The sequence below is a fragment of the Mustela lutreola genome, chromosome 8 (genome assembly GCF_030435805.1).
Source record: "Mustela lutreola isolate mMusLut2 chromosome 8, mMusLut2.pri, whole genome shotgun sequence".
NCBI lineage: Eukaryota > Metazoa > Chordata > Mammalia > Carnivora > Mustelidae > Mustela > Mustela lutreola.
In genome coordinates, this window is record NC_081297.1 from 13,793,334 (window position 1) to 13,819,640 (window position 26,307).

A 26,307-nucleotide genomic window follows, 5' to 3' on the forward strand; every position below is an offset into this window, starting at 1 on the left:
TGTTGAGTGGTATTCCAATATATTTGACACCTGGATCTATTTTGCTATATGATCATTTCATCTTTCATCTTTGCTCTCCCCATCTCCTCTCCCTCTACTGATTCATGTTTTAATATAGACTACCATTTTGCAGAGCAGAGCAGTTTTCCAGTGTAAAAGGCTAGTAAAATCCTGGTGGGCAGATTTCAATTCTCCTTGCCATTTTTAAAAAAATATTTATTTATTTGACAGACAGAGATCATAGATAGGCAGAGAGACAGGCATAGAGAGAAGGGGGAAGCAGGCTCCCTGCTGAGCAGACAGCCTGACGTGGGGCTCGATCCCAGGACCCTGAGATCCTGACCTGAGTGAAGGCAGAGGCTTAACCCACTGAGCCCCCCAGGGACCCCTCTCCTTGCCATTTTTTTATTGAAGAATAGTTGACATAACAACATTGTATTAGTTTCAGGTGTACAGCATAGTGGTCTGATATTTATATGCATTACAAAATGGTCACTGCCATTAGTCTAGTTACTGTCTGCTGTCATACAAAGTTGTTACAGTATTACTGACTTTTTTTTTCCCCTCTGTGGTATATTACATTCCTGTGTCTTACATATTTTATAACTGAAAAATATCTTCATCTCCTTCACCTGTTTCATCCCTTCCTTGCCATTTTTTCTTCCAGGCATATCATTTATCTTTCCTCTAAAGGTGCTTGGTCAGCAGAAGTCATTTCAAACATTTCCTATTAATTCTAAATTCATTAATGCACTAAATCCTATAACCTGTACATTTTGGACTTGATACTGTTTCACAGTTACATGTGAGGTATTATTCCATGAATGAATTATATGTGGATTATGTAATTCAAATGATCAGTTATCTTTTTTTTTTATCTTTTTCTTTTTTTTTAAAGATTTATTTATTTGAAAGTGTGCAAGTTGGGGGGAGGGGTGGAGGAAGAGGGAGACTCTCCAGCAGACTCCCTGTTGAGTACAGAGCCCAACTTGGTGCTCAATCTCACAACCCTGAGATTATGACCCGAACTGAAACCAAGAGATGGAGGCTCAACTGACTGAGCCACCCAGGCACCCCAGAATGATCAATTATCTTATGACAGTTTCTATTAAACATATCTAGGCTCTCAGATGAATATTTCTGTCTAGATGCAAAAATTGATTTCTGCCTTCCTTGAAAAATCTCCTTTGGAACTGTGCTATAATGGCTTCAATTGATGGTCAAAAAAGATAGTATTAAATAAAAGATGAACTGAAAACATGAACCAGCTTTAATTCCTAATCCTTAGAAGTAAAGTGAGTGCTGTCAATTAATAAATGAGCTATAATTAGTAATTTAGAGTAACTGACTTACACTGGTACAGAGGAGATTGGTTGGATTTTAGTTCTAAAAGAATAAGGGTCAACTTAGAGCAAAATAGTTGCTTGAAATTAAAGAGCTTAGAGTAAGAGAGTCATAGCTAGAGAAAGTTCTGAAATGTCTTCATTTCATCTCAGAGTACGCATGAGAAGTTGATGCGAACCAAAGAATGGTGAGCTTAGCTCTGAGCAACTTGTTAAACTCCTTGAGAGCACCACCTTGGTTTGCGTATTAGGAATTGAAGAAGGTTTCTAACAAAACAACATGATTTTGGTATTCTTTTTAAAGAATGTTTGGAGTGGAGTAGCTAATAGAGGTTATACTGGGTGGAAGCTGGTATTTGGCTCGAGAGGGAGGTATGATTTTTTATTTTATTTAGCACTCTTGGATATAACCTTATAATTAAAGCCTGAAACTTTGTTATGCTGAAAATATTTTAGATAAATACTTTTTAAACTTTTTCTGTTTGGGGCACCTGGGTGGCTCAGCGAGTTAAAGCCTCTGTCTTCGGCTCAGGTCGTGATCCCAGGGTCCTGGGTCCTGGGTCTTGGGATCCAGCCCTGTGTCTGGCTCTCTGCTCAGCAGGGAGCCTGCTTCCCTTGCTCTCTCTCTCTGCCTGCCTCTCTGCCTACTTGTGATCTCTGTCTGTCAAATAAATAAATAAAATCTTTAAAACAAAACAAAACAAAAAAAACTTTTTATGTTTATGTAGCCATGGGATAAGAGAATGGGTGAGAAGCCATTATGAAAGATGTATTTTCAGGGAGTGATGTGTGGGAAGTGGGTAAGATTGTAGATGCCTGACGTCGCAGTTGGCAATGACAATTTCTAGTTACCAGTCTTGGGAACAGCAATCTTTCTTCCCTTTAGGGACCTAAATAACCTAACATTTAGCACTGCTTTCCTTGAAATCAATTATATTAACTACCATCAACTTGAATTTCACTTTTTTTTTTTTTTTTTTTTTTTTTAGGCACTTACTTTAAGAAGTCATTTAGTAAACTAAAATGTTTGCTTTTCTTTTTTTTTCTCTGAAAGCAGAAGCAAGGTGTAGTAGAATATGACAGGTACACATGAATTACAAGTTGAACTGACAGTTTAAATATGGAAAATGTAACTCCAGGGTGTTAGCTTGAATACTGGTTTTGAATTTTTAGTGGACAAGGGAAGTAATTATTGACTTGTTAAAGATGGCTGTTCCTTTTAAAATATTCAGTTCACGATAGTGAAAAGGAACCTGAGGTGTACATCCAAAATAATAATGATTTTTTTTGTAAACACACAGAGATACATACAACCAAATATATAGCCACTATGAGAAGGGCAATATGTGTATCCCACAGATCTGCAAATTCCTTTTTGAAAAACTTTAATTTGAAATTTTTTTTTAAATTTTATTTAATTTTTTTCGGTGTTCCAAGAGTCATTGTTTATGCACCACACCCAGTGCTCCATGCAATATGTGCCCTCCTTAATACCCACCACCAGGCTCACCCAACCCCCCACCCTTCTCCCCTCCCCTCCAAAACCCTCAGTTTGCTTCTCAGAGTCCACAGTTTCTCATGGTTTCTCTCCTCCGATTTCCCCCAACTCCCTTCTCCTCTCCATCTCCCCATGTCCTCCGTGTTATTCCTTATGCTCCACAAATAAGCGAAACCATATGTTTACTGACTCTTTCTGCTTGACTTATTTCATAATCTTCTCCGGTCCCGTCCATGTTGATACAAAAGTTGGGTGTTCATCCTTTCTGATGGAGGCATAATACTCCATTGTATATATGGACCACATCTTTCTTATCCGTTCGACCACTGAAGGGCATCTTGGTTCTTTCCACAGTTTGGCAACTGTGGCCATTGCTGCTATGAACATTGGGGTACAGGTGGCCCTTCTTTTCACTACATCTGTATCTTTGGGGTAAATATCTAGGAGTGCAATTGCAGGGCCATAGGGAAGCTAAGAGCAGTGGAAAGTCATTGAAAGGATTTAAGTAGGCAAATGACACAGTTGCTCTAGTACACAGATTCTTGGAGTGGAGGGGTGGTGGTAGGGTGGGAGGCCATCTGGAAGCCGGTGGAAGTAATTCAGGTGAAACATGGTTATGGCCTTAGTGAAGGATGTGAGGGATGGATGGAAGTGGGGAATGGGTGGAACTGGATGTGGCTTCAATACATGGTATTGGCACACGTGGTTAATTATTGAGAAAAAATAATATACCCTATGTAGAATGCATATTATATGTAATATACAATGAATTCCAAATAAATTAATGATTTGAGTGTAAAGGAATTGAACCCTAATCATGGGGTAGAGAAGAAATATTCACACAACCTCAGGAAGACAGACAGACAGACACACACACACACACACACACACACACACACAGAGGAAGTAAAAAAAAAAAAAAATCCATGGATGTGGTTAGAAGGAATTATTTATTTATATAAACAATCTACATTTGTCTTTAATAAGGTTGTAATCATTTATTACTTTGATTTTAATTTTACTTTTTACAAAGTGATTTGATAAACCAAATAAAATAAATTTTCTTGGTAATGCATAATTGTATTTTTAGGTCAAACTATGGAGAAAGTAGAAGTTCCTATTTTCATTGCTCTGTTTGGGAAGATGACACATGTTTCACAGTCAAAATAGAAGGTCCTTACATATATGGCATGATGTTAATCTTCAGTTTGGATCCTGGGTTCCAGTTTCTTATTGGGCTCCTGTCTCTCCCTCTCCCTGCACCCTGCTTATGCTCTCTCTCACTCTCTCTCTCCAAGAACAAACAAAAGATTAAGAGAGATCTGGGGGGGGTAAGGGCAGAGGGAGAGGGAGAGATAGAATCTCAAGCAGACCCTCTACTGAGCATGTAGCCCGACACGGGCTTCAATCCCGCAATCCTGAGATCATGACCTGAGCTGATCAAGATTCGGATGTTTAGCCAGCTTAGTCACCCAGGTGCTCCTGCATTTTTTCCATTATAAATAGAATGTACTACTTTTTGTTTTGTTTTATTTTGTGGATTTTTAACACTGTGATATTTTGTGGACTTGTCTTTGAAGCAACATAATTGTCCACCTCTAAGAGATAAGTTAGATAACTGCTTTTTTTTGTTTTGTTTTTTAAATAGCACTATAATTCACATCTCACATATTTCAGAATTTTATTGAGTCATTAAGTTGCTGAATTAAAATATCTGTAATTTAAAATTTTGATAGTGATTGCCAGCTTGCCCTTTGCCATAATCTGGACAGGTCCTCTCAGTGTACAGTGCCCACAGGTGTGCGTGAGAAGGTCCTTTCCCCTGTGTCCTCACAAGCCCTATTTAATTAATATTCTTTTTCAGTTTTGTTAATTGATCACCCCAGGAATATATGTCAACACTTTCCCTATAGAGCTTGCCACCTTCAAGTCTCCAACAGCTAGGAAATGCTTGTCATTTTGTAACCACTATAAGAGTTAAAGCTTACATCCAGTCATTAAATCTCTGAATGGAGGGATGTCTGGGTTGCTCATTCAGTTAGGCATCTGACTCTTGGTTTTGGCTTAGCTCACGATCTCAGGGTTTTTAGATGGAGCCCTGCTTTGGGCTCTGGACTCAGTGCAGAGTTTGCTTGAGATTCTGTCTCGCTTTCCCTCTGAACTCACTTGTGGGTGTGCTCTCTCTCCCCACCCCAAATAAATAAATAAGCAAACAAACATTTTAAAAAAATCTGTGTATTTGTCAGTTGCCATATGCAAACAATAATTACTCTTATTACTCAATAATGTTTATTAAATCTAGTCTTATTGTCTAAATCTTAAAGTCCAGGAAAAGTAATGAAGAATCAAAGAAACAACAGATGGTGAGAAAAAGGAAGTAGGGTAGTGAATAGCAGAAGGCCTCAGTAGATGAGATAGGGTGTAGGAGCTTCCTGCAGCAATGGAGATGGTGGCCTTTAGGGGAGCTGATGAAAGGATGTGGATCTCTACTGAGAAGCAAAGGGAAGCAAAGAGAGTCGTTAATAATAAGAACCACTCCTAAGCGTCACATGGCCCCATTAAAGGCAAATCAGCCTCTGTGAATCACCATTCACAGGCTCGCTTTTTGATAAAACAGTGAAGTGGCATCATCTCTAGAACATGGTATTACAATTTAGAAAGGGAAAATTTGGTGGGGTTTTAAAAGGCAATAAAATAAAAAGATTTGTTGTAGTTTTTCAGCTTTGCAAAACATGCATTTACCAGAAATTACTCATTGCCTGAGCATGTAGAATGGATGAGACTTTGTTTAAGCATGCAAAAGGGAAAAGTGAAGCTTCCTTCTGGAGGAATAAATCAGTGTTACTCATTCTTATGAGTTAGACACTTAATTCTGTGGACTTGACAGATTCTTAGAACATAGAATTGACTCCAGGGGGTCCAGAGCAATGAAAGGCTGTGTGCCTGATGAGTTACAAGGCCTAGTGTTCAATTTCCTTTATAGTCTTCTAGGCAACAGGTAAACCCATCAGTTGTGATTGGGGTGGTTATGGCATATGGAAATTCAGTTTTCTTATTTAGGTGTGTTGTCTTTCAAAAAGACAATCTGTATATTGAAGAACAAATTCATCACAGTTAAAACAGGCAAATAGAATACAAAGTTACTTTTAGTTGTCCAAAATAGAAGTGTTGCTAACCAACAATATTCGTAAAGCAAAACTATTAAGAATTAGAAACTCAATATCTATAAATCTTAAAAATGTATTTTAGAATCCAGACATGGAGATCAATATAAAGCTAAGGAGGAAAAATACATAGCTGCTGTTGTTAATATTGCCTATCAACTATAATAATCACTCTATTTTAAAAGATGTTTGTTGGCGATCTCTAAGAGTCTTAACTATGTCCAAGGTAGCTTATCATAGATATCCAGGTAGTGAGCATTTCTGATGTCCTTCATTCAACTCTTTATAGATCTATATCCATCCACTATCATTCCTGTCTTCCTGTCTGAAAGACTTCATATACCATTTTTTGTAGTGCAAGTCTCTCTGGTGATAAATTCCTTCAACTTTTGTAGGTCTTTATAAAGTCTTCTCTATCCTTTCATTATTAAAAGATATTTTTGCTGGGTATAGAATTTTAGGTTGTCAGTTTTCTTTACATATTTAAAAGATGTTGCTCTTTTATCTTGTAGTTCACATTGTTTCTGATGTGTGTTGTGATTTTAATCATTTTTTCTTTGGCTGATTTTAAGATTTTTTTCTTTCCCAGAGGTTTTAAGCAATTTGATGTTACTTCTTCTTGTTTTTTTGTTTGTTTGTTTTTTTGTACTTGGATATGTTGAACTTCTTGGACCTAGGGGCTTTTCCCCCCCCCCCCCGTTATCAAATTTGGAATACTTTCTGCCATATTTCTTCATATATTTTTTAGCACCTCTCCTTTCTTTGGAGATGCCAGGTAGGTGTATATAAGTTGTCCCGTAGCCCAATAATGTTCTGTTTACAATTTCTTACTCTATTTTCTCTTTGTGTTTTCATTTTGGAGAGTTTATAAATTGTTTTAACTCTAGGTGTTAATTTCATTCAGTGTGCTTTTTAAAAAATTTCATACATTATATCTTTTATCACTAGAAGTTTGTATCTTCCATATATATGGCAAATCTAATTTCTAGTGTTTTTAAGCATTGGGGATACAGTTACAGAAATTATTTTAATTTCCTTGTCTGCAGTCTATCTGTAATTTCAGGATTTGGTTTTAAATAATTCTTCCATCTGTGTAATTTTCAGGGTTTAGTTCTATGGTGTTACATTGTTCTTCATTATGAGTAGTTTTCTTCTGTCTTCACATGCCTCATAACTTCTATCAGTAATTGATTTACTCTCAGTTATGAGTTTTACTTTGAGTGATATTTTCATATTTTTATAGATGATATTCTTGAGGGTTGTTTTTCTGTTATATAATTATGTGGAAATACTTTGATCCTTCAGAGACTTGCTTTTAAGCTTTGTTAGATGAGATCTTAGCGTTGTTTAATCTTGGATTAAGTATTTCCTACTATTAAGGCAATATCCCTTTGTTAACTGTTCTCAATGCCCTGTGAAGGCCAAGCTTTTCTCCTCTGACTGAAGGAAGCAGGAGTTATTCCTGCTCTGTGTGAGCTTTGGGAATTGTTACCTGTAAGGCAGTGTTTCTTAACCTTGTAACTATTGGCAATATGGAGCTGAAAATTATTGGGGGGACAGGGCCAGGAAGGCAGAGAACTGCCTTGTATGCTGTCAGAGGTTTAGAACCATCCCTGGCCTCTGCACCAAATGGCAGCAGCATCTTGCACTCTGTGACAATATGAACTGTTTCCAGACATTGCCAAGTGGCTACAGGGGAGTAAAATTGTTCTCAGCTGATAACCACTGCATTAATTGTTTCTGGTAATTTTTTTTATATGCATATGCCTTGGCTGAAGACTCAAAGGGGACCTCCTACGTATCTCCAAAGCCCTGTGCCTGTCCCCCCATCTTCTCTTCCATACTCTCCCCTGAGAACTTCAGTGCCTTGACCTCCCAGCATCCCTCACTGTGTTGTCTCACCTTAGGGAGGCCACTGGGTTCTGCCTGGGTACCTTCTTCCCCTACATGACCAGGAAGCTCTGGGCTCATGACTCTCACATTTGTTTCCTGTCTCTCAGGAACACTATCCTTCATTGTTCTGATGTCCAGTATCTTCCAAAACCACTGCTGCATCTTTTATTTTTTCATTTTTAGGTTTTCTGTCTTTTTTCCAGTGGGGTCTCTATTAACTTCATCTTGGCTCTCATCCTCATTCCTGAATGGTATTTTTGCTAATACATACTTCTGGGCTGTTATTTTTTTTCTAAGCACTTTCAAGATATTTCACTGGCTTCTGGTTTCCATTGCTGCTAATCAGTCAGCTCTCAGTTGTTTTTTTTTTTTTTTTTTCCCTTGTATTTTTAAGATCTTCTGTCTTTGGCATTCTGTAGTTTCACTATAATATGTATCTAATCTTGGGTTTCTTTTTATTTCTTTTTGTTGTTGTTGTTAAATTTAAATTTTTTCTTATGTTCAGTTAGTCAACATATAGTACATCATTAGTTTCTGATGCTGAGCAGAGAGTCAGACTGGGGGCTTGATCCCATGACCCTGGGATCATGACCTGAGCCAAAGGCAGAGACTTTAACCCACTGAGCCACCCAGGCACCCCGTAAGAGCCTCCTTTTCAAATAGTTTTCTGTTATGATTGTTAAGTCAAAATTATAATACGTTTGATTTTCTTTATAGTTGAATGTGCTTGGGATTTTATATTTGATTAATTTTTTCCCCAATGTTGACTTTGCTAGGCTTTGCTCTCTGTACATGATACTGTGGCTCAGAAGAATTACGATCCTGTATTACCACCAATGCCGGATGATATCGATGATGAAGAAGACTCAGTAAAAATCATTCGTCTGGTCAAAAATAGAGAACCCCTGGTAAGTTGTGGTCTACATTTTGTGCTTAGATATGAGTAGATATCATGATAAAACCAAACCTGATGGGGACATACCATTTATTCCTCTCTTTGTAGCACAACTTTCCTGTGTTGTTAAACTTGAAAACAGAGTATACATGTCTAAAAAACATTATTTAGAAAAATGGGGAAAAAACCAAATAAAATGGCATGCATTTTCTTGGTTATAAATAGCAATAATTTGTAAGATGGAATTTTGACATTTATAAAAGAAAGCATAATGTGCCAGTCACAGCTGATTAAAGATTAAAAGGTGCAACCAAAAATAATTGCTTATGGCTCTTCTAGAGAGATGATTTATTTTAAAGTAAAGAGACAAAATTTATCAAATGTCTATTATTTCAAAATGTAAATATCCCCATTTATTTTAGCACTAGAATTTATACAATGTCAGATTACATCAAGGGGGTTATGTTGGGCAGAATGATGCCCAGTGATGTCATGTCCTAGCCTTCAGAACCTGTGAAATATTACTTTAAATATCAAAGGGACTTGTCATGATTTGATAAGAATCTTGAGATGGGAAAAGTATCCTGGTTTAGATGGTGGGCCTTCTGTCATCACAAGGATTTTTACCAAAGTGGAAAGGGGAGGCAGGGAGGCAGAGTCACAAGAGGTAATGATTTAAAGCAAAGGTTGATGTTGCCATGAGCCAAGGAATGCCAGAAGTTTCTAGAAACTGGAAAAAGCTCAAGGATCAGATTCTCTCCTAGATCCTCCAGAAGGAACACAGCCCTGCTGACACCTTGATTTTAGCCCCAGACTCATTTTGACCCTCTGACCTCCCGAACTATAAGATAATTTATTTGGGTTGTTTTAAGTCACTACCTTTGTATGGCACATTTGTCACAGCAGTAGACTATGAGTACAGAGTGCATCCATATTTTGATGAAACTACGTTCAGAAGAAAAGTAAATGTTATTGTCTAGCAGTTGATTTTAAGTGTGTTGTGGCTCATTTTGTCTACTTAAGACATTTTTGTATTTAATGTCGATAATAATTTATGCTTTTCATCTGTGGTTATAAGCTCTGTACTGGTAGCCTAAATATCTCTTGGTATTTATTATGAAGGTGACTTACTTAGTAAGGCCAAACAGTATGTAGTTTGGATATAGAAAGATCTACCTCAGGGCCTATCACCCTGAAGTGACTAATTCTTGGTGGCTTCTGTGTATCCCTCAATTAAAAAGTGCATTTTTTGTTTTGACAAATTCAGGCTCTTAGATAATCGAAAGGAGTTCAGTAATTCCTTAGTAATCATTTCTTGGATCAGTCGTAGTTTCCTCAGCAAGGTTTTGGGTGTGTTGGTTTGGTGAGCTAACATTTAAACCCTCATCAGCGACGTGTAAGTCCCAAGCCTCTCCTGATCGAATTAAATCTTCCAGATGTTTGCCAGAGAAATTAGGGTACACTGCACTGAGATGTTTCAAAAGTTTTAACTGTGCCTGCTGAAAATCAGTTTCCATCTAACAAGCAATTGAATGAATTATACAGAATACCCTGAAGTGGTGTTATCATACTTTGTTCCTGAACATACCACGTGCGTTAGCTAGTGTGTATGTAACCACGGAAGTAATTAGCCCTAACGTGGACATCATCACCCTTTGTCGGTTAGCTTCTTAAAGTTTATAGAAGTAAAAACTACCCCAGGATGTTATTTAGGGGGGAGAAGTACTGTACGTTTGGTTAGCAAGAATAGAAGGAAAGGCATGGGAATAAAAATTTCGAGTTTCCCTATGGTTAGACAGAGCCTGTGGGACTATGCAGGTGCTAAGAAGAGGCTAGAAATTGTTAATTACAACTTAACAATTACATTAAGTTGTTTAAAAACTAATTATTTCTTGGGGAGCCTGGCTCAGTCAGTTGAGTATCTGACTCTTGACTTTGGCTCAGGTCATAATCTCAGAGTCATGGAGCCTGCTTAGGATTCTTTCTCTCTCTCACTTTCTTCCTCTGCCTCCCCATGCTAAAGAAATAAATAGGTAGGTAGATAGATAAGTAAAATTTAAAAATTATTTCTCTTAAGCACGAGAATTTTTTCTGGATTTGTAACATTTGTATATTCTGGAGATACCTTAAATATTTCTTGGAATTGTTCAGTTTCTTATTCCTGTATCATGATATAATTTGGCAATTTTGTATGCTTAAAGGCATTTTCTTTCTATTTTTTCATTTTCTCTCTACTCCCTCTTATGTGGGGTGTTTAAAAATTTTAATTCCATTGCATTTTTATCCATTATTCTTATTCTGGTTTTTGCCTATTTTTACATAAATTAAAATTTTTTTCCTCTATTTCTCCATTATTTAAAAGTAAATTAATAATCAAAGTTTTTCCCCAAACTTATGCAGCTAACTTCTTCGCATGCTAGGTTTATTTTTTATACTGATATTCCATATATAAGGCAATTTCAAGTGCTTTTAAGTTATTTTACTTTAAAAAAAATTATTTTAGTCACTGGTCCTTTGTCTTCCTAGTAAGCCACAATTCGCATCTTTTTTGTTCAAGGAGCTGTATTTAAAAAACAAAACAAAACAAAAAACCGCAAATAGAAAACAACATCTACATGGGATGGAGAACTCCCCCAAATTATTTGTTAGGATTCCTGAAAAAAGTATTAAGATTTCGGATGTCATTTCAACCTTGGAATATGAGGTCAAGGAAGGCAAATTACTTGTCTTGAAATTTTTTTCATCCAAATGTATAATTATTGTATTATTTTTAGTTTGGCAGCTATTGTAAAGTACGAGTATTGTATGAATAAACTTAAAGTTTAAAAAATGAACTAGTCAGAAAAGGAGAAAATAGTCATTTTCAACAAGCTTGTCATTTTGTATTTGTCAAATGTCATTTGTCATTCGGAGAGGTTATTGGAAAAGCCACAACCACCAAAGGGGTAGAGGGTTGGGGGAGAAGACGACACTGGGAGAAGAATGAGTCTGAGGCATCCTTAGGAGAATGAATCCAAGCAGTTAAGAATCAAATAGTTGAAATGAGGGATGCCAAGCTGAAATAAAATTCTAGTGATTGGATGGATAATAAATGTTTGGCAAATGATTCAGGAGGAAAGGCCATAAGATTTAGCAATCAGGGAGTTAGTTTATCAGTGTTATTTAAGAGTGTAATTTTGGGGGCACCTGGGTGGCTCAGTGGGTTGAAGCCTCTGCCTTCAGCTCAGGTTGTGATCCCAGGGTCCTGGGATGGAGCCCCACATCGGGTTCTCTGTTCAGTGGGGAGCCTGCTTCCTCCTCTTTCTCTCTCTCTCTGCCTACGTCTCTGCCTACTTGTGATCTCTGTCTATCAAATAAATAAAATCTTTAAAAAATGTAATTTTGGGGGCGCCTGATGTCTCACTTGGTTAAGGATCTGACTCTTGATTTCAGCTTAGATCATGGTCTCAGGGTCCAGGGATTGTGTCCTGCATCAGGCTCTGTGCTCGGGGAGGGAGTCTACTTGAGGATTCTCTCCTTCTCCCTCTGCCCCTCTCCCACCCACTCACTCACTCCTGCCACACACACTCTCTCTCAAATAAATAAACCTTTTTAAAAAATATAATTTTGTTTGTTAGACTGAGTTATAATGCAGTGAAAAAAATACCAAGCTTGCATTAGATGACCTAAATGGGAAGCTTTATGGTATCACATATTTGCTCTGTATCCTTATAGGAAAAAGTCATTTAGCCTCTCATCCCCAGCTTTCTTATTAGATCATCAGGAGATATGCCTCTACAAGAGTGTTTTGAATATCCCCTAGCATAATGTATTTGAAATGCTTTGTAAGTTTTTAATGCATTACCACACATTATGTGACTGTTTCACAGAATGATGACATGGTAGGAGCTCTAGATGATAGTTATTGAAGGAGAGGGCCATTTGTAGGGAAAAGAGGCAGTGAACACAGATCATGCAGGTATTTGCCATGGAAAGGTGAGAGGGAGATAGTTTGAGGGAAGCGATGGTTAAATGAATGGAGAAGAGGAGAGGAAAGACACTGGTCAGGATGCCGGGAGCAGACCTGTCCTCCCTCCCCATGATGGTAGAATAATTTGTATCCGTTTTATAGAGAAATAATAATAAATACTAATTTTTAAACAAGCTTAAGAAAATGACATTCTGTTAGTGAGTGGATTATGATCCTGAATTCAGTTTCTGGCGTGGGTTGTCCTTTCTTCCTTCAGAACTGCGGTGCTCAAACTTCAGTATCCGAAGAACTGCCTGAGGTGATTACCTAAAATGCAGACTTCCCAGCTTCTATCCCCTAGAAAGTCTGCATCAGTAGGTTTCATAGGGGGCCTGGAATCTAGATTTTTAAAAAATGTCTCCGGTATTCTTGATGTAAGTGTTTGGTAGATGATACTTAAAATCATGTTGATTTCAAAGGTTCAACCTGAAATCACCTGTGCTACCAGCTGAAGGAGGAGGTCTTAGAATATTGGCAGTCTTGTAGGAGATGCAGTCTTTATGTAGAACATCATGATAGCCCAGTCTCAGGAGTCCTCTTTTGTAAACTGATTTACAGCAGTAACAAGACACATTTAAGCAGAATTAGAGAATAATGGGATGCCTGGGGGGCTCAGTCGGTTCTGTGTCCAACTTTGATTTTGGTTCAGGTCATGATCTCAGGGTTGATGAGATCAAGCCCTGTGTAGGGCCCTGTGCTGAGCGTGAAGCCTGCTTGAGATTCTCCCCTGCCCTCTCTGCCCCTCCCCAGCTTGTGTGTGTGCCCTTTATCTCTCTCTCCAAAATCATATGGAATAAGCTTAGAATACCTACATAAGAGAATATGGAAGAACTAAAACATTTGATACAATTTTAATTCATTTTTGCCTTTGTAGACTTTTGTATAATTAGGACATGTCATGTGCTCTCTTTTATTGAGTTTTGATTTTCATGCAACTACGTTCCACTGGGAATGCGTCCAACAACTGTGACAAAAGAGGTTTGGGAAGCAATATAGAAGTAGAACTCTTTAAGAATGAAGGGATCAAAATGAAGATTGAGTCAAGTGCAGGTGTCATGTAGAAAGTGAGAGGTGATTTCTCCGAGTCTGTAGTTCACCCTCGAGGGATAAGGTAAAATCAGCAGATAGCAAGCAGTTCTGTTTCAAGATTCCTATCTCCAGCAGAGTAACCCTTCAGTGTTGGCGTGCTCTTCTTTATCTACGTAGTCTAGAAATGATTTCATCCAGCCCATGGCTTTAAAAGTAATCTGTGTGTCAGTGACTCCCAGGTCTGTTTTTCTCTCAGATCTTTTTTCTGAGTTCTAAATTTGTATGTCCATCTGTGTACTTGATATCTCCATTGGAATGTCTGATGGACATCTCTGTCTTGACATGTCCAGAAGTAAACTGATCTTACCCCCAAATCCATTCCCCTTCTAGGATTCCTCCTCTTAGTTGATTACAATCCCATCTTCCTCACTGCTCAGCCAAAACCCAGAGTCAGTCTTTGATACCTTTCTTCTTTGATGTCCCATTTTTGGGTCCGTTGGGAATACTTTTGGCTCTGCCAATAACATCCAGACTATTCATCACTTCTCCTCCTGCCAGTCAGATCCAAGCCTCCTTCATTTTGGCCCTGGAGTATTTTAACAACCTCCAGTTTGTTTCTTTACTTTAGCTTTTACAGTCCTTCACCCTTAGACAATAGGTCTCAGAGTGAGGCTGTTGGATTATAGCAGTTCTGCTGTTCAGGTTCTCCCTGTTTCTTTCAGATTAAAATCCAGAGTCCTCACAAGGATCTACATGATCTGGCTCTCTGTTAACCATCTGGCCTCAGTTCCTACTGCTTTTCCCTTCTTTCTTTAGTCCAGCCACACTGCGTTTTTTTTGCTTTTCTGGATCATTCTATTCATAGCCCCATCTCAGCACTTTTATGCTATTTTCATCTGTTCTTTCTCTTTGGTTAACTCCCATCTCTCTCTCTCTCTTTTTTTTTAAAGAAAGAGACGGGGAGGGACAGAGAGAGGAAGAGAGAGGATTTTTTTTTTTAAATTTATTTGACAGACAGAGACCACAAGTAGGCAGAGAGGCAGGCAGAGAGAGGAGGAAGCAGGCTCCCCGCTGAGCAGAGAGCCTGATGCAGGGCTCAATCTCAGGACCCTGGGATCATGACTTGAGCAAAAGGCAGAGTCTTTAACCCACTGAGCCACCCAGGTGCCCCAAAGAGAGAGACTATTAAGCAGGCTCCGTGGTCAGCACAAAGCCTCTTTTAGGGCTCTGTCTCACAATGCTGAATGGTGGACCTAGACACTGCCCCCCTTCTTCTCCTTTTTTTTTTTTTCTTTACTCAGTGACATTTTCTCATTGAGGCGTGTCTTTCCACTGTTTTTCTTCTTCCTGCCCTGGCACTCCCGATCTTTCTCACCTTGCCCTTTCTCATACCCATGGTGTTGGCCACTTTTTAACGCCCCTTATATCTCATTATTTCATCTTTTATTGTTCTCTCTTGTTAGATGTAAGCTCCACAAGGGGCCAGAAATTCTTAGTTTGTTTCATGACTGTATTACAAGCTCTTCAAAAAGAACCTGGCACAGAGTAGGTTCTCTCACTGAGTCACAGAATAAGTCAAAAGGACTAGCAGTAAGGGGTGCCTGGGTGGCTCAGTCAGTTAAGTCTGCCTTGGGCTCAGGTCATGATCCTGGGGTCCTGGGATTGAGCCCCACATCGGGTTCCCTGCTCGGCAGGGAATCTGCTTCTCCCTCTTTCTCTGACCCTCCCTCTGCTTGTGTGCTCTCTTTCTCTCTCAAGTAAATAAATAAAATATTTTTTTTTAAAAAAGCGGGGGTGGGGGGACTAGCAGTAAGCACAACAAACTGAATGGTCCAACATTGAAAAATAGTATAATTTCTAGTGAAGAAAGAGATTTATGCCAGTTACCTAATTCTGTGTTATAAATCACCCCAAATTTTGTGGCTAAGACAATAATATATTATTATATTTTGTAGTTTTAGAGTTTGATAGGCTCAGTGGGTGGTTCTTATTTTTTATTTATTTATTTATTTTATTTTTTTTATTTTATTTTTTTATTTATTTTATTTTATTTTTTTTTTTTTAGGTGGTTCTTATTTAGAGTCCCTCACATGTACAGTTAGGTGGTGGTTGAGACTGGATTGTCTATGAATTTCATTCCTAGGATTAATGCCTGGGTTGGGATGGCTGAGAAGTTGGGGGCTGATCAGTCATCTCCTAGGTGGTACCTCCATTTGGCTAGTGTGAGCTGACTCACAGCATGGCAGGAGTCATGATTTCTTATGGTATCTGACTTCCCAAAGAGCCAGTATTTCAAGAGGCCTAGGAGGCAGCTGCAATTCTTCTCATAGCCTTAAATGACTTAAAACCATTTTTGCCACTTGATATGGGAATATGGCATGCACATACAAAAAGGGAAGGAATTGTTGATCTCCATCATAGATAAACTACTGCAAGGGCAATGAACTTATAAATTTATGAGTAAAGGTTATGGAAAGCTACAGGGTAAGCAGTATTAAATAATAGTTAAGATTAAAAATAAGCAATTCTGATGAGTTTGCCTTAGATAAATCCTGACTTCACTGCACACTAATTTTCTGATCTTAGACAAATTAGAGCCATTTGTGATTACTTTCTCATCTATAAAATATGAATAAATAGGGATTTGGGTTCAAGAGGGCGTGTAGGAAGATCCTGAACTCCAACCCTCTCTCCCATATATACAACAAATGCACAACTGCATATAGAATAATTTGAAAAAGACCAGCAAACTGGATGAACAGAAACTCTAAAATAAAGGGCAAAAAGGACAGCATTGAGATGGATAGGAGAGGGCCATCTTGCCAGAAACAATCCACTGTATGTTCAGTGATCCACAGTGAAGGAGAATCTAAAAAATACAGAAGTTTTCTCTGAGTGAGGGGTTTGTGTTCCACATCAGGCACCCCAAACCCTTAGATCATACATGAGAGAGATGAGAACCCTAAATGCCAGACTTTGAAAACAAACAGAGATTATGTTCAAGAAAACCATGGAACTACAGGGAATGGAGAACTGGCTCTTAAGGGTTCATGTGTAGACTCATTCACCCAGGGACTCAGTGGGAAAATTCTAATTTGAAAAGCACCTAGACTATATATGAAGGAGACCCACTTACTAATCTTAAAGTGCTTGTCAGAGAGGCAGAAAACTTTTGGAACTTTTCCCAGGAATGGAGACACTGGCAGGTGCCGTATTTGTGACCTTATCTACCTTGTTAAAGTTGGTGAGGGTGGGAGTCATTTGGGAACTAGACCTCTAACCTGCTAGAGATGCAGGATGTGGCCAGCTGAGAATCCTGCCAACCCAACACTGCAACTGTGGGTCCCAGCTGGGCCAGCCAACAGCCCTGCCCACCCCTTTGCCACAGTGTAGCCTCGTGCCGCTCAGGGCAGCCATGCATTACAGCCAGGCTGGGCACTAGCCCACCACACTGCTGCATCACATGTGGCAGGGTTACATCTACTGTGTGACATAAGATTCATGCATCCCATACAGGGGATGCTTCTTGAGCCCCTAGCTCTGGTCAGAGGGGATTGAGTTTCTAGGCCATATGACATCTCCTTTGAAAGGTCACTCTTGCAATACTAGGAGAAGTGATTGATTTACCTAGTACATAGAAATAAACACAGAGAATCAGGCAAAAATGAGACATAAAATGTTCCAAATACAACATGGCAAAACATTAGAAAATGACATTGATGAAATGGAAAGAAGCAACATATATGGTAATTCAAAGTGGAATGGTCATAAAGATGCTCACTGAAGTCAGAAGAAAATTGGATAAACACAGATCCTCAACAAAGAGAAAATATAACAAAATTCCCAACAGAAAGTACATAGCTGAACAATACAGTAATTGAACTGAAAAATACACTAGAGCAATTCAACAGACTGGATGAAGCCAAAGATCAGATCAGCATGCTGGAAGAAAAAACAATAGAAGCCACTCAGAGCAGCAAAAAAGAAAATAATGAATGAAAAAAAGTGAAGATAATTTAAGGAACCTTTGAATCAATGTCAGATGGAATAACATTCACATTATAGGGTTCCAAATACAAAGTAGACGGGGCCAGAAAGCTTATTTGAAAAAAATAATGGCTGAAAACTTTTCTAATCTGGATAAGAAAATAGATCTAGAGCTCCATGAATTCCAGAGAGTTCCAAATAAGGTGAACCCAAAGCGATCCATACCAGGACACATTATAATTAAAAAAGTAAAAGAGAGAATCTCAAAAAGCTGCAAACAACTTACTGTGTCAAGTAAGACTATCAGCAGATTTTTCAGCAGAAACTTAGCAGGCCAGAAGAGAGTGGCATGACATATTCAAAGCGCTAAAGGAGAAAACTTCTAACCTAGATGTCTCTACTGGTAGGTTTAGTACTCAGATTTGAAGGAGAGATTAAAATTTTTACATATAAGCAAAAGTAGAAACAGTTCATCATCATTAAACTGGCTCTATCAGAAATGTTAAAGGGACTTCCCTAAATTGAAAAAGAAATGGCACTAATAATAAGAAAGTGTATGAAAGTAAAAATGTCACTGGAAAAGGTAAATATATGGTAAAGATATTGGATCAACTGCTAATAAGGCAAGTTTACTTACAAAAATAATAAAATTGACTAAAACTAATTAGTTAAGGGGAGGTGCAAAATAAAGAGGTATAAAGTGTGACATAAGAAATATAAAACAAGGGAGGCAGGAAGAAAAAAAATGTAAAGTTTTAAAATATGTTCAAGTTAAGTTGCTGTCTACTCAAAACAGACCACTATATACACGGGAAGTTATAGGTGGACTTCACAATAACCACAAAGCAAAATTTATACTGAATACACAAAAGAAAATGAGAAAGGAATCTAAACAATTTAAAAGGAAACCATTGAATCGCAAGGGAAGAGAGAGAAAAGAAAAACAGATGGGAACCATGAAAACAGCCCGAAGACAATTAACAAAATGGCATTGAGTATGTATGTACCTATCAGTAATTACTTTAAATGAACTTAATATTCCAGTCAAAGACAGTGGTTGAGTGGATTAAAAAAAAAAATCCATATGCTCTCTTTAAGAGGCTCACTTCAGAAGTAAGGACATACATAAACTGAAAGAATGGAGAAAGATACTCTATGCAAATGGAAACAAAAAGCTGGCATAGCTATACTTAGAACAGACAAAATAGACTTTAAAACAAAAACTATAGTTAATGAAAAAGGGTGTTATGTAGTGAAAAAGTTCAATCCAACAAGAAGACATAACATTTATAAATATATATGCACAAAATATAGAGGCATATAATAAAGCAAATATTACAGACCTAAAGGGAGAAATTGACAGTAATACAATAATAGTAGGAAACTTTTAAAATCACACTTACATCAGTAAGTGTGGATACATCTTCCAAACAGAAACTCCATGAGGAAACCGTGGCTTTGAACAATACATTAGACCAGATGGACTTAATAGATATGTACAGAACATTCCATCAAAAAAGAACAGAATACACATTCTTCTGAACTGCACATGGAACATTCTCCAGGGTAGATCATGTTAGGCCACAAAACTAGTCTCAAATTCAAGAAGATGAAATATCAAACATCTTCACCCACAATGGTATAAAACTAGAAATCAATTTTAAGAAGAAAATTGGGAAAACTCCCAATATAGAGATCAGACAGCATGCTGTTCAGCAATCAGTGGATCACTGAAGAAACCAAATAAGAAGTGAAGAAGTACCTAGGGATAGAAATGAAAATAGGAACACCACAAATCCAAATATTTTAAATCTGTGAAAGTGATTCTAAAAGGGAAATTCATAGCAGTACAGGCCTACCTCAAGTAAATCTTAAATAATCTAATTTTACACAAAAAGGAAGCCCATAGTTGGTAGAAGGAAAGAAATACTAAAGATCAGAGCAGGAATAAAGGAAAGAGACAAAACGATAGAAAAGGTCAATGAAACTAAGAGCTGGTTCTTTGAAAAGATAAAGCAAGTTGACAAACCTTTGGCCAGACTCATCAAGAGAGAGGATTCAAATAAAATCAGAAATGAAAGAGGAGATCCAACTAACACCACAGAAATACAAAGAATCATGAAACTATGAACAATTATATGCCAACAAACTGGACAGCCTAGAAGAAATGGATAAATTCCTAGAAACATAAAAAATTTTCTAAGACCAAGTGATAAAGAACTAGAAAATCTGTATAGACCAATTACTAGCAAGGATATTGAATTAATAATCAGAATTTCCCAGTAAAAGTCTAGGACCAGATGGTTTCACAGATTATCAAACATTCAAAGATTGAATATACATACTTTTAAAACTCTTACAAAAAATTGAAGGGGAGGGAGCACTTGATGAGTTTTAAAGCTTTACCCTAATACCAAAACTAGATAAGAATACCACATATACTCAAAGTTATGGGCCAATATCATTAATGACACTGATGAAAAAATTCTCATCAAAATATTAGCAAACTGAGTTCAGTAATACATTAAATCGATCATAAACCACGATCAAGTGGGATTTAATCTAGGGAATCAAGAATGGTTCAATGTCCATAGATCAATCAACATGACATACCACATTGACAAAATAAAGGATAAAAATCATATGATAAAAATCATATGATCTTAGTAGATGCAGAAAAATCATTTGAGAAAATTCAACATCCATTTATATGATCCAAACTCAATGAAGTGAGGGGAGATAATGAAGGCCATATATGACAGACCCACAGCTAACATCATACTCAACGGTAAAAAGCTGGCAATTTTTCCTCTAAAATCAGAAACAAGAAGAGGATTACACCCTATTGCCACTTTTGCTTAACACAGTACTGGAAGTCCTAAGCATAGCAATAAAGCAAGAAAAAGAAGTAGGAACCATCCAGGGGAGGAAGAACTAAAACTATAACTATTTGCACAATATTATATTAACATAATATTATTTGTAGAAAGTCCAAAGACTGCAACAAAACTGTTAGAACTAATAAATGGATTTAGTGAAGTACAGGGATACAAAATTATCACAACAGAAATATGGCATTTCTATACATGAATAATGAATTATCAGAAAAACAATTAAGAAAACAATCTCCAAAACAAATAAAATACTCAGGAATAAATTTAACCAAGGAAGTGAAAAATCTGTGTATGGAAAACCATGAAATTGATGAAAAAGAAGACACAAATAAATGGAAAGATAGTTCATGGTCATGGATTGGAAGAATTAATGTTGTTAAAATGTCCAGACTACCTAAAACAATCTACAGATTCAGTGCAGTCCCCTCTCAAAATTCCATGGGCATTTTTCAGGGAACTAGAACAATTCTAAAATTTGTATGGAACCACAGAAGATCCCAAATGTCCACAGTAATCTTGAGAAAGAAGAACAAAGTATGAGGCCTCATGCTCCTTGATTTGAAATCATACAACTATAGTAATCAAAACAATTTGGTATGGGCATAAAAACAGATACACTGACCAATGGAACTGAACTGAGAGCCCAAAATTAAACCCACACATAGTATGGACAGTTAATTTGCAACAAAAGAGCCAATAACATACAATGGAGAAAGAAAAGTCTTTTCAATAAATGATATTGGGAAAAACTGGACAGCCACATGTGGAAGAATGAAACTTGACCACTGTATTGCACTATACTCAAAAATTAACTCATAGTGTTATATTAAAGACCTGAATGAAAGACCTGAAACTGTATAATTCCTAGAAGAAAACATAGGTGGTAAGCTCCTCAACATGTGTCTTGGCAATATTTTTGTATATCTGGCTCCAAAAGCAAGGGAAACAAAAATAAACAAATTGGACTATATCAAACGTCTGCAGCAAACCATTGAAATGAAAAGATAATCTACTGAATAGAAGATTTTTGCAAATTATATATCCAATAAGGGATAATGTCCAAAATGTATGAATAACTTATACAACTCAAAAAATAAAATAACAAAACAAAACCCAAACAACTCAATTTAAAAATGGGCAGAGCATCTGCATGAACACTTTTCCAAAAAGACATCCAGATGGCCAATAGGCACATGAAAAGATGCTCAATATCAGTCATTACTAGGGAAGTGCAAATCAAAACTGCATTTGATGTGTCACCTCACATCAGTTAGAATGGGCATTATCAAAAAGACAAGATACAACAAGTGTTGGTGAGGATGTGGAGAAAAGGGAACCCTTGTATACCGTTCATGGGAATGTAAATTAGGGCAGCCACTATGGAGAACAATAGGGAGACTTCTCCATACTGTTAAAAAATTAAGACTGAACTAACATAGGATCCATCTCTTCCACTTCTGGCTGTTTATCTGAAGAATATAAAAATACTGACTTGAAAAGGTATATGCCTTGGGTGCCTGGGTGGCTCATTTGGTTAGGTGTCTGCCTTCAGCTCGGGATATCATCCATGGTCCTGGGATTGAGTCCCTCATTGAGCTCCCTGCTCAGCAGGGGATCAGCTTTTCCCTCTTCCCCTCGCCCCTGCTCATAATATCTCTCTCTCTCTCTCTTTCTCTCTCTCCCCCTACTAAAAAAATAAAATCTAAAAAGAAAAAAAAGATACATGCTCCCCTATATTCATTGTGCCATTACATATAATAACCAAGACCTGAAAAGAACCTAAATGTCCAGTAGTAGACAAACAGGTGAAGGAGATATGGTGTGTACGTATATACCGCAGAGTATTACCCCACCATTAAAAAGGACATGGAGAGATCTTGAAGGTGCTATGCTAAGTGAAAGAAGTTAGAGGATGACAAATACCATATAATTCTATTCATCTGTGAAATCTAGAAAAAAGCAAATGAACAAATAAAACAAACTCGTAGATACAGACAACTGATTGGTAGCTACCAGAAGGTTGGTTGGGGGACAAAATGGGTGAATGGGGTCATATAGTGATGGGTGGTAACTGGACTTCTACTAGTGATCTCTGTAGTCCATACATATGTCAAATTGTAATGGCGTATACCTGAAAGTCATAATAATGTTGCATACCAATTTTACCTCAATTAAAAACAGAAAAGTAAGGGGGGAAAAGAATGCTCTGAAAAAATGGGTAATTAATCTTAAATTAGGTTACCAGACCCTTCTGCCATTAGTCATACTCTGATGGGAGGATTTGAGATATTGTTAAGGCAAATGAAAGTTTGTGTAATCACACTAGTTTTATTAGAAATAATACATTTCTGGTGATCTTGGCTATAAGTAAACTTTAAAGAAAAGCAGAACTTACCATTAACAGTAAGTTAATGACGGGTCTTTATGGGTCTGGTGTTTACGATTGTGGAGAGATGCTCATTTAAATCTTTGGACATGACCACATGCTTGGTGAAGAAAAATGTAAACCTGGTGATTCACAGACCTGTACCCCTGGGGATAAAAATATATGTTTATAAAAAATAAAAAATTTTAAAAAAAATAGGAAAAATGTCACAAAATCTGATCACTTAAGTATTTGATTTTTTTTAACCATTATTAGGTATCTGATAGCTGTCATAGAAAATATATTTATTATAAATGTATTCCTAATTTTGTTTACATACCTTTTTTAATGATACACACGTGTGTATTGACATGTGAGAAAAATGCGACTTTCTTTTTCCAGTGAATTCTGCCATGATCTAACGTGCATCTTTTTCGATGTGTGTTGCCATTGTAGAATGCTTTCCTACACCGATGCCAGTTTCTTCGAAGGAAAGTCATAAAAAGGTGTTCAAAGTAACCATTTGTGCCTGATGTTCTTATAAAGCAACATTCAGTTAATTTTCTTCTGAACATCCATAAGTGAAGACTTTCTGGATCCTTTTTGAAATTGTTTCCTAATCTTCTGCCAGAATGTTGGTTCTCTTTGTACCAAGTGCAGTCCTAGTATGTGAAGACCTTGGAGTAACAGATCTTCTCTCCATTAGTTTATCTTACCACTAGGCAAGAAACATGACTAATTTCGGAGTTTAATTTTTCTCTTTTTTTGTCATTATGGCTGAGTTCTTTTAGCATAGTAGTGTAATAAAGGATCCTGAAACTAAAAGCCAGTTGATCTGGGTTTCAGTTTTCTAGTTTATAGGAGATTTTTGTATTCACTTAATCTCAGTGGAGCCCACCTTCTTCATGGGGTATTAGAAAGACAAAGTGAGATGAGCAGATGCTGTCAGGGGGCAAAAACAAATCATATTCAAATACAAGGCATTATAATGGAAAAAAGGATATTTGTATTTTTCATTGTGTTGAAGAGGTTAAAGACTTGAAAAATCCTTAAATGGTGCTGAAAACTGGAGAGGTTGTGTCTGATAGAAAATCTTTCCAAGTCAGGAATGTTTGTACGATGAGGGGCATGGTGTCTGTTCCTCCTGCCTCGTACCTTTAATTTTTGTGTAATTGTTTTCACTTTTTCCGGATAAATGTCCTTATTTCTGCTCCCTTTCCTGCCACCCAGTGCACACCTTTACCCACAGGTACTTTTTTTTTGTTTTCCTTCAAAGGGAGCTACCATTAAGAAAGACGAGCAGACTGGAGCCATCGTTGTGGCTAGAATCATGAGAGGAGGCGCTGCGGATAGAAGTGGTAAGCATTTTTTTAAAAAAAGAGGGAGAGAAGTGGTAAGGGTTTCAGCACCAGCCAGGTGAACAAGTCATGTTGCATTTCATGGGCAACATTTCCAACATGTAATTAAGAGGATAACGATTTTTTGATGTAATACATCAAAACAGTAAGATACTTTGCTCTGTGCTGAACTGTGAAAACCTGTTGAAATACATGATACATCTCACTCAACTTTACAATCTCCGTTTACATGGGCTTCCAGAGTGATATTAGAGTCTGTTTCAAGTGTTCCTGATTCGAAAAGGATGACTGCATGTGTGCAGCCTTTAAAATAAGATAAAAATTCTTTTGTTAGGTGAAAATAATACACGTTTCTAGACAAAGGCTGCGCTGCTGATGTTATTTCTTTGGCAGCATTATAACGTGGTAGTCTTTGATTCATTGCTGTTTAGAGGCACGGAATCTGAAACCAGAGAAGCCTAAAAGTGTCCTCATATATTCGGGGCACCAAACAATGCTCGGAGTATGGACACAGTTGAGAATTGCAGTTCTTTCATAGGTAACTCAGCTAATTTATCCAATTTGCTACTTCTCAGGTCTTATACATGTTGGTGATGAACTTAGGGAAGTGAATGGGATTCCAGTCGAGGATAAAAGGCCCGAGGAAATAATTCAGATTTTGGTAAGCTGAAAATGTATTTTAAACTTGCAATAAAAATGAAATTGAATTAGTATGTTTCAGACTTGGGTACAAATGCAGAATTTGGATTTAGCTGTCCAGAGCTGTAATCCCAGCTTTATTACTTAATCCCTGTAAGTCCTTGGAAATTACCGTACTCTCTGCATTGTGCTGGCGTTTTCATTTACGGAATGAGAGCAAGAAGAGGTTAAATACCTCATGGCCTCAGTGTTTTGAGGATTAAATGACTCATGTATATAAAGAGTTTATTTCAGGGCCTGTCTCAAATAGGCACTTAAGAGACGGCATCTACTCTGTTACTCATGATGAATTTTTCTTTTTCCTTCTTCCATGGACATGGGCAGACTCTTGGCTATGCTTTCTAGGTATCTAAAACAGTGAGACTGATTTAGATGCCTCGTGAAATCTAAAACAGAACAAAATTATTTGAGGCCTTGGCAGTATTAATTTTCCAGTTCATTTGTAAGGATAAAATGAGGGAGACTTGTTGCTTTTAATGTATGAAAATGTAAACATACAGAAAAAGAGTTTCGTATCTTCCAGCAGACCGCCGTATATATGAATATTTAGTATGTGATTAAGATGGCATTTTAAATCCATGGGAAAACCAGGAAGTCATTTCATAAATGGTACTGGATACATTGATGATTCAGTTATAAAAAAGAAAGTGCCTATTTTACACTATACCCAAAACAAATCCCAATGAATTTGACTTTTTAAAATATTTAAAAGTAAAGGAAGACTTTTTAAACTTGATGTGAAATTCAAATAGAAAGATAACTGAGGTGATGGCAGGAATTGAAAACTTTCTGTATGGAAAAAGATGCCATATGTTACCTGAAAGACCACATGACACTTAGGAAAAATATTGTCCATATATATGATAGGAGGTATTTTAATGTGTAAAAAGTTCACAAACATCAGAGAAAAAATATTTATAGAAAGGTTTACAAAAGAAAACATGAGGTCTGAAAAATACTGGATTAGAGGGATTTGAAAGCCTGATAATGGCTAGAGTCTGGGCATGTAGCCCTACTCATATGTTTCCAGTGGTGGGATGAATTTAGTAGATCTTATGAGATGGCTGTCTACCATTCGAATTTTAAATTTGCATACCCTTTAATCAAGAAGTTCAGTTGTTGGGAATTAACCCATGGGAAATAATTTGGCAAGCGTACTATATGAGCAAGATT

General features: G+C 37.3%; 1 protein-coding gene across 3 annotated transcripts in view; it reads left to right on the forward strand.

Annotated features, from left to right (window-relative positions):
• MPP7 (MAGUK p55 scaffold protein 7) overlaps positions 1-26,307 on the forward strand; it is a 284,579-nt gene that overhangs the window by 176,998 nt on the left and 81,274 nt on the right. For all 3 annotated transcript variants that reach the window (XM_059183826.1, XM_059183828.1, XM_059183827.1), the window contains 3 exons: positions 8,675-8,806; positions 24,354-24,435; positions 25,011-25,096. In XM_059183826.1, the coding sequence (XP_059039809.1) occupies positions 8,675-8,806; positions 24,354-24,435; positions 25,011-25,096 (300 nt within the window). The remainder of the gene's footprint in view (positions 1-8,674; positions 8,807-24,353; positions 24,436-25,010; positions 25,097-26,307) is intronic.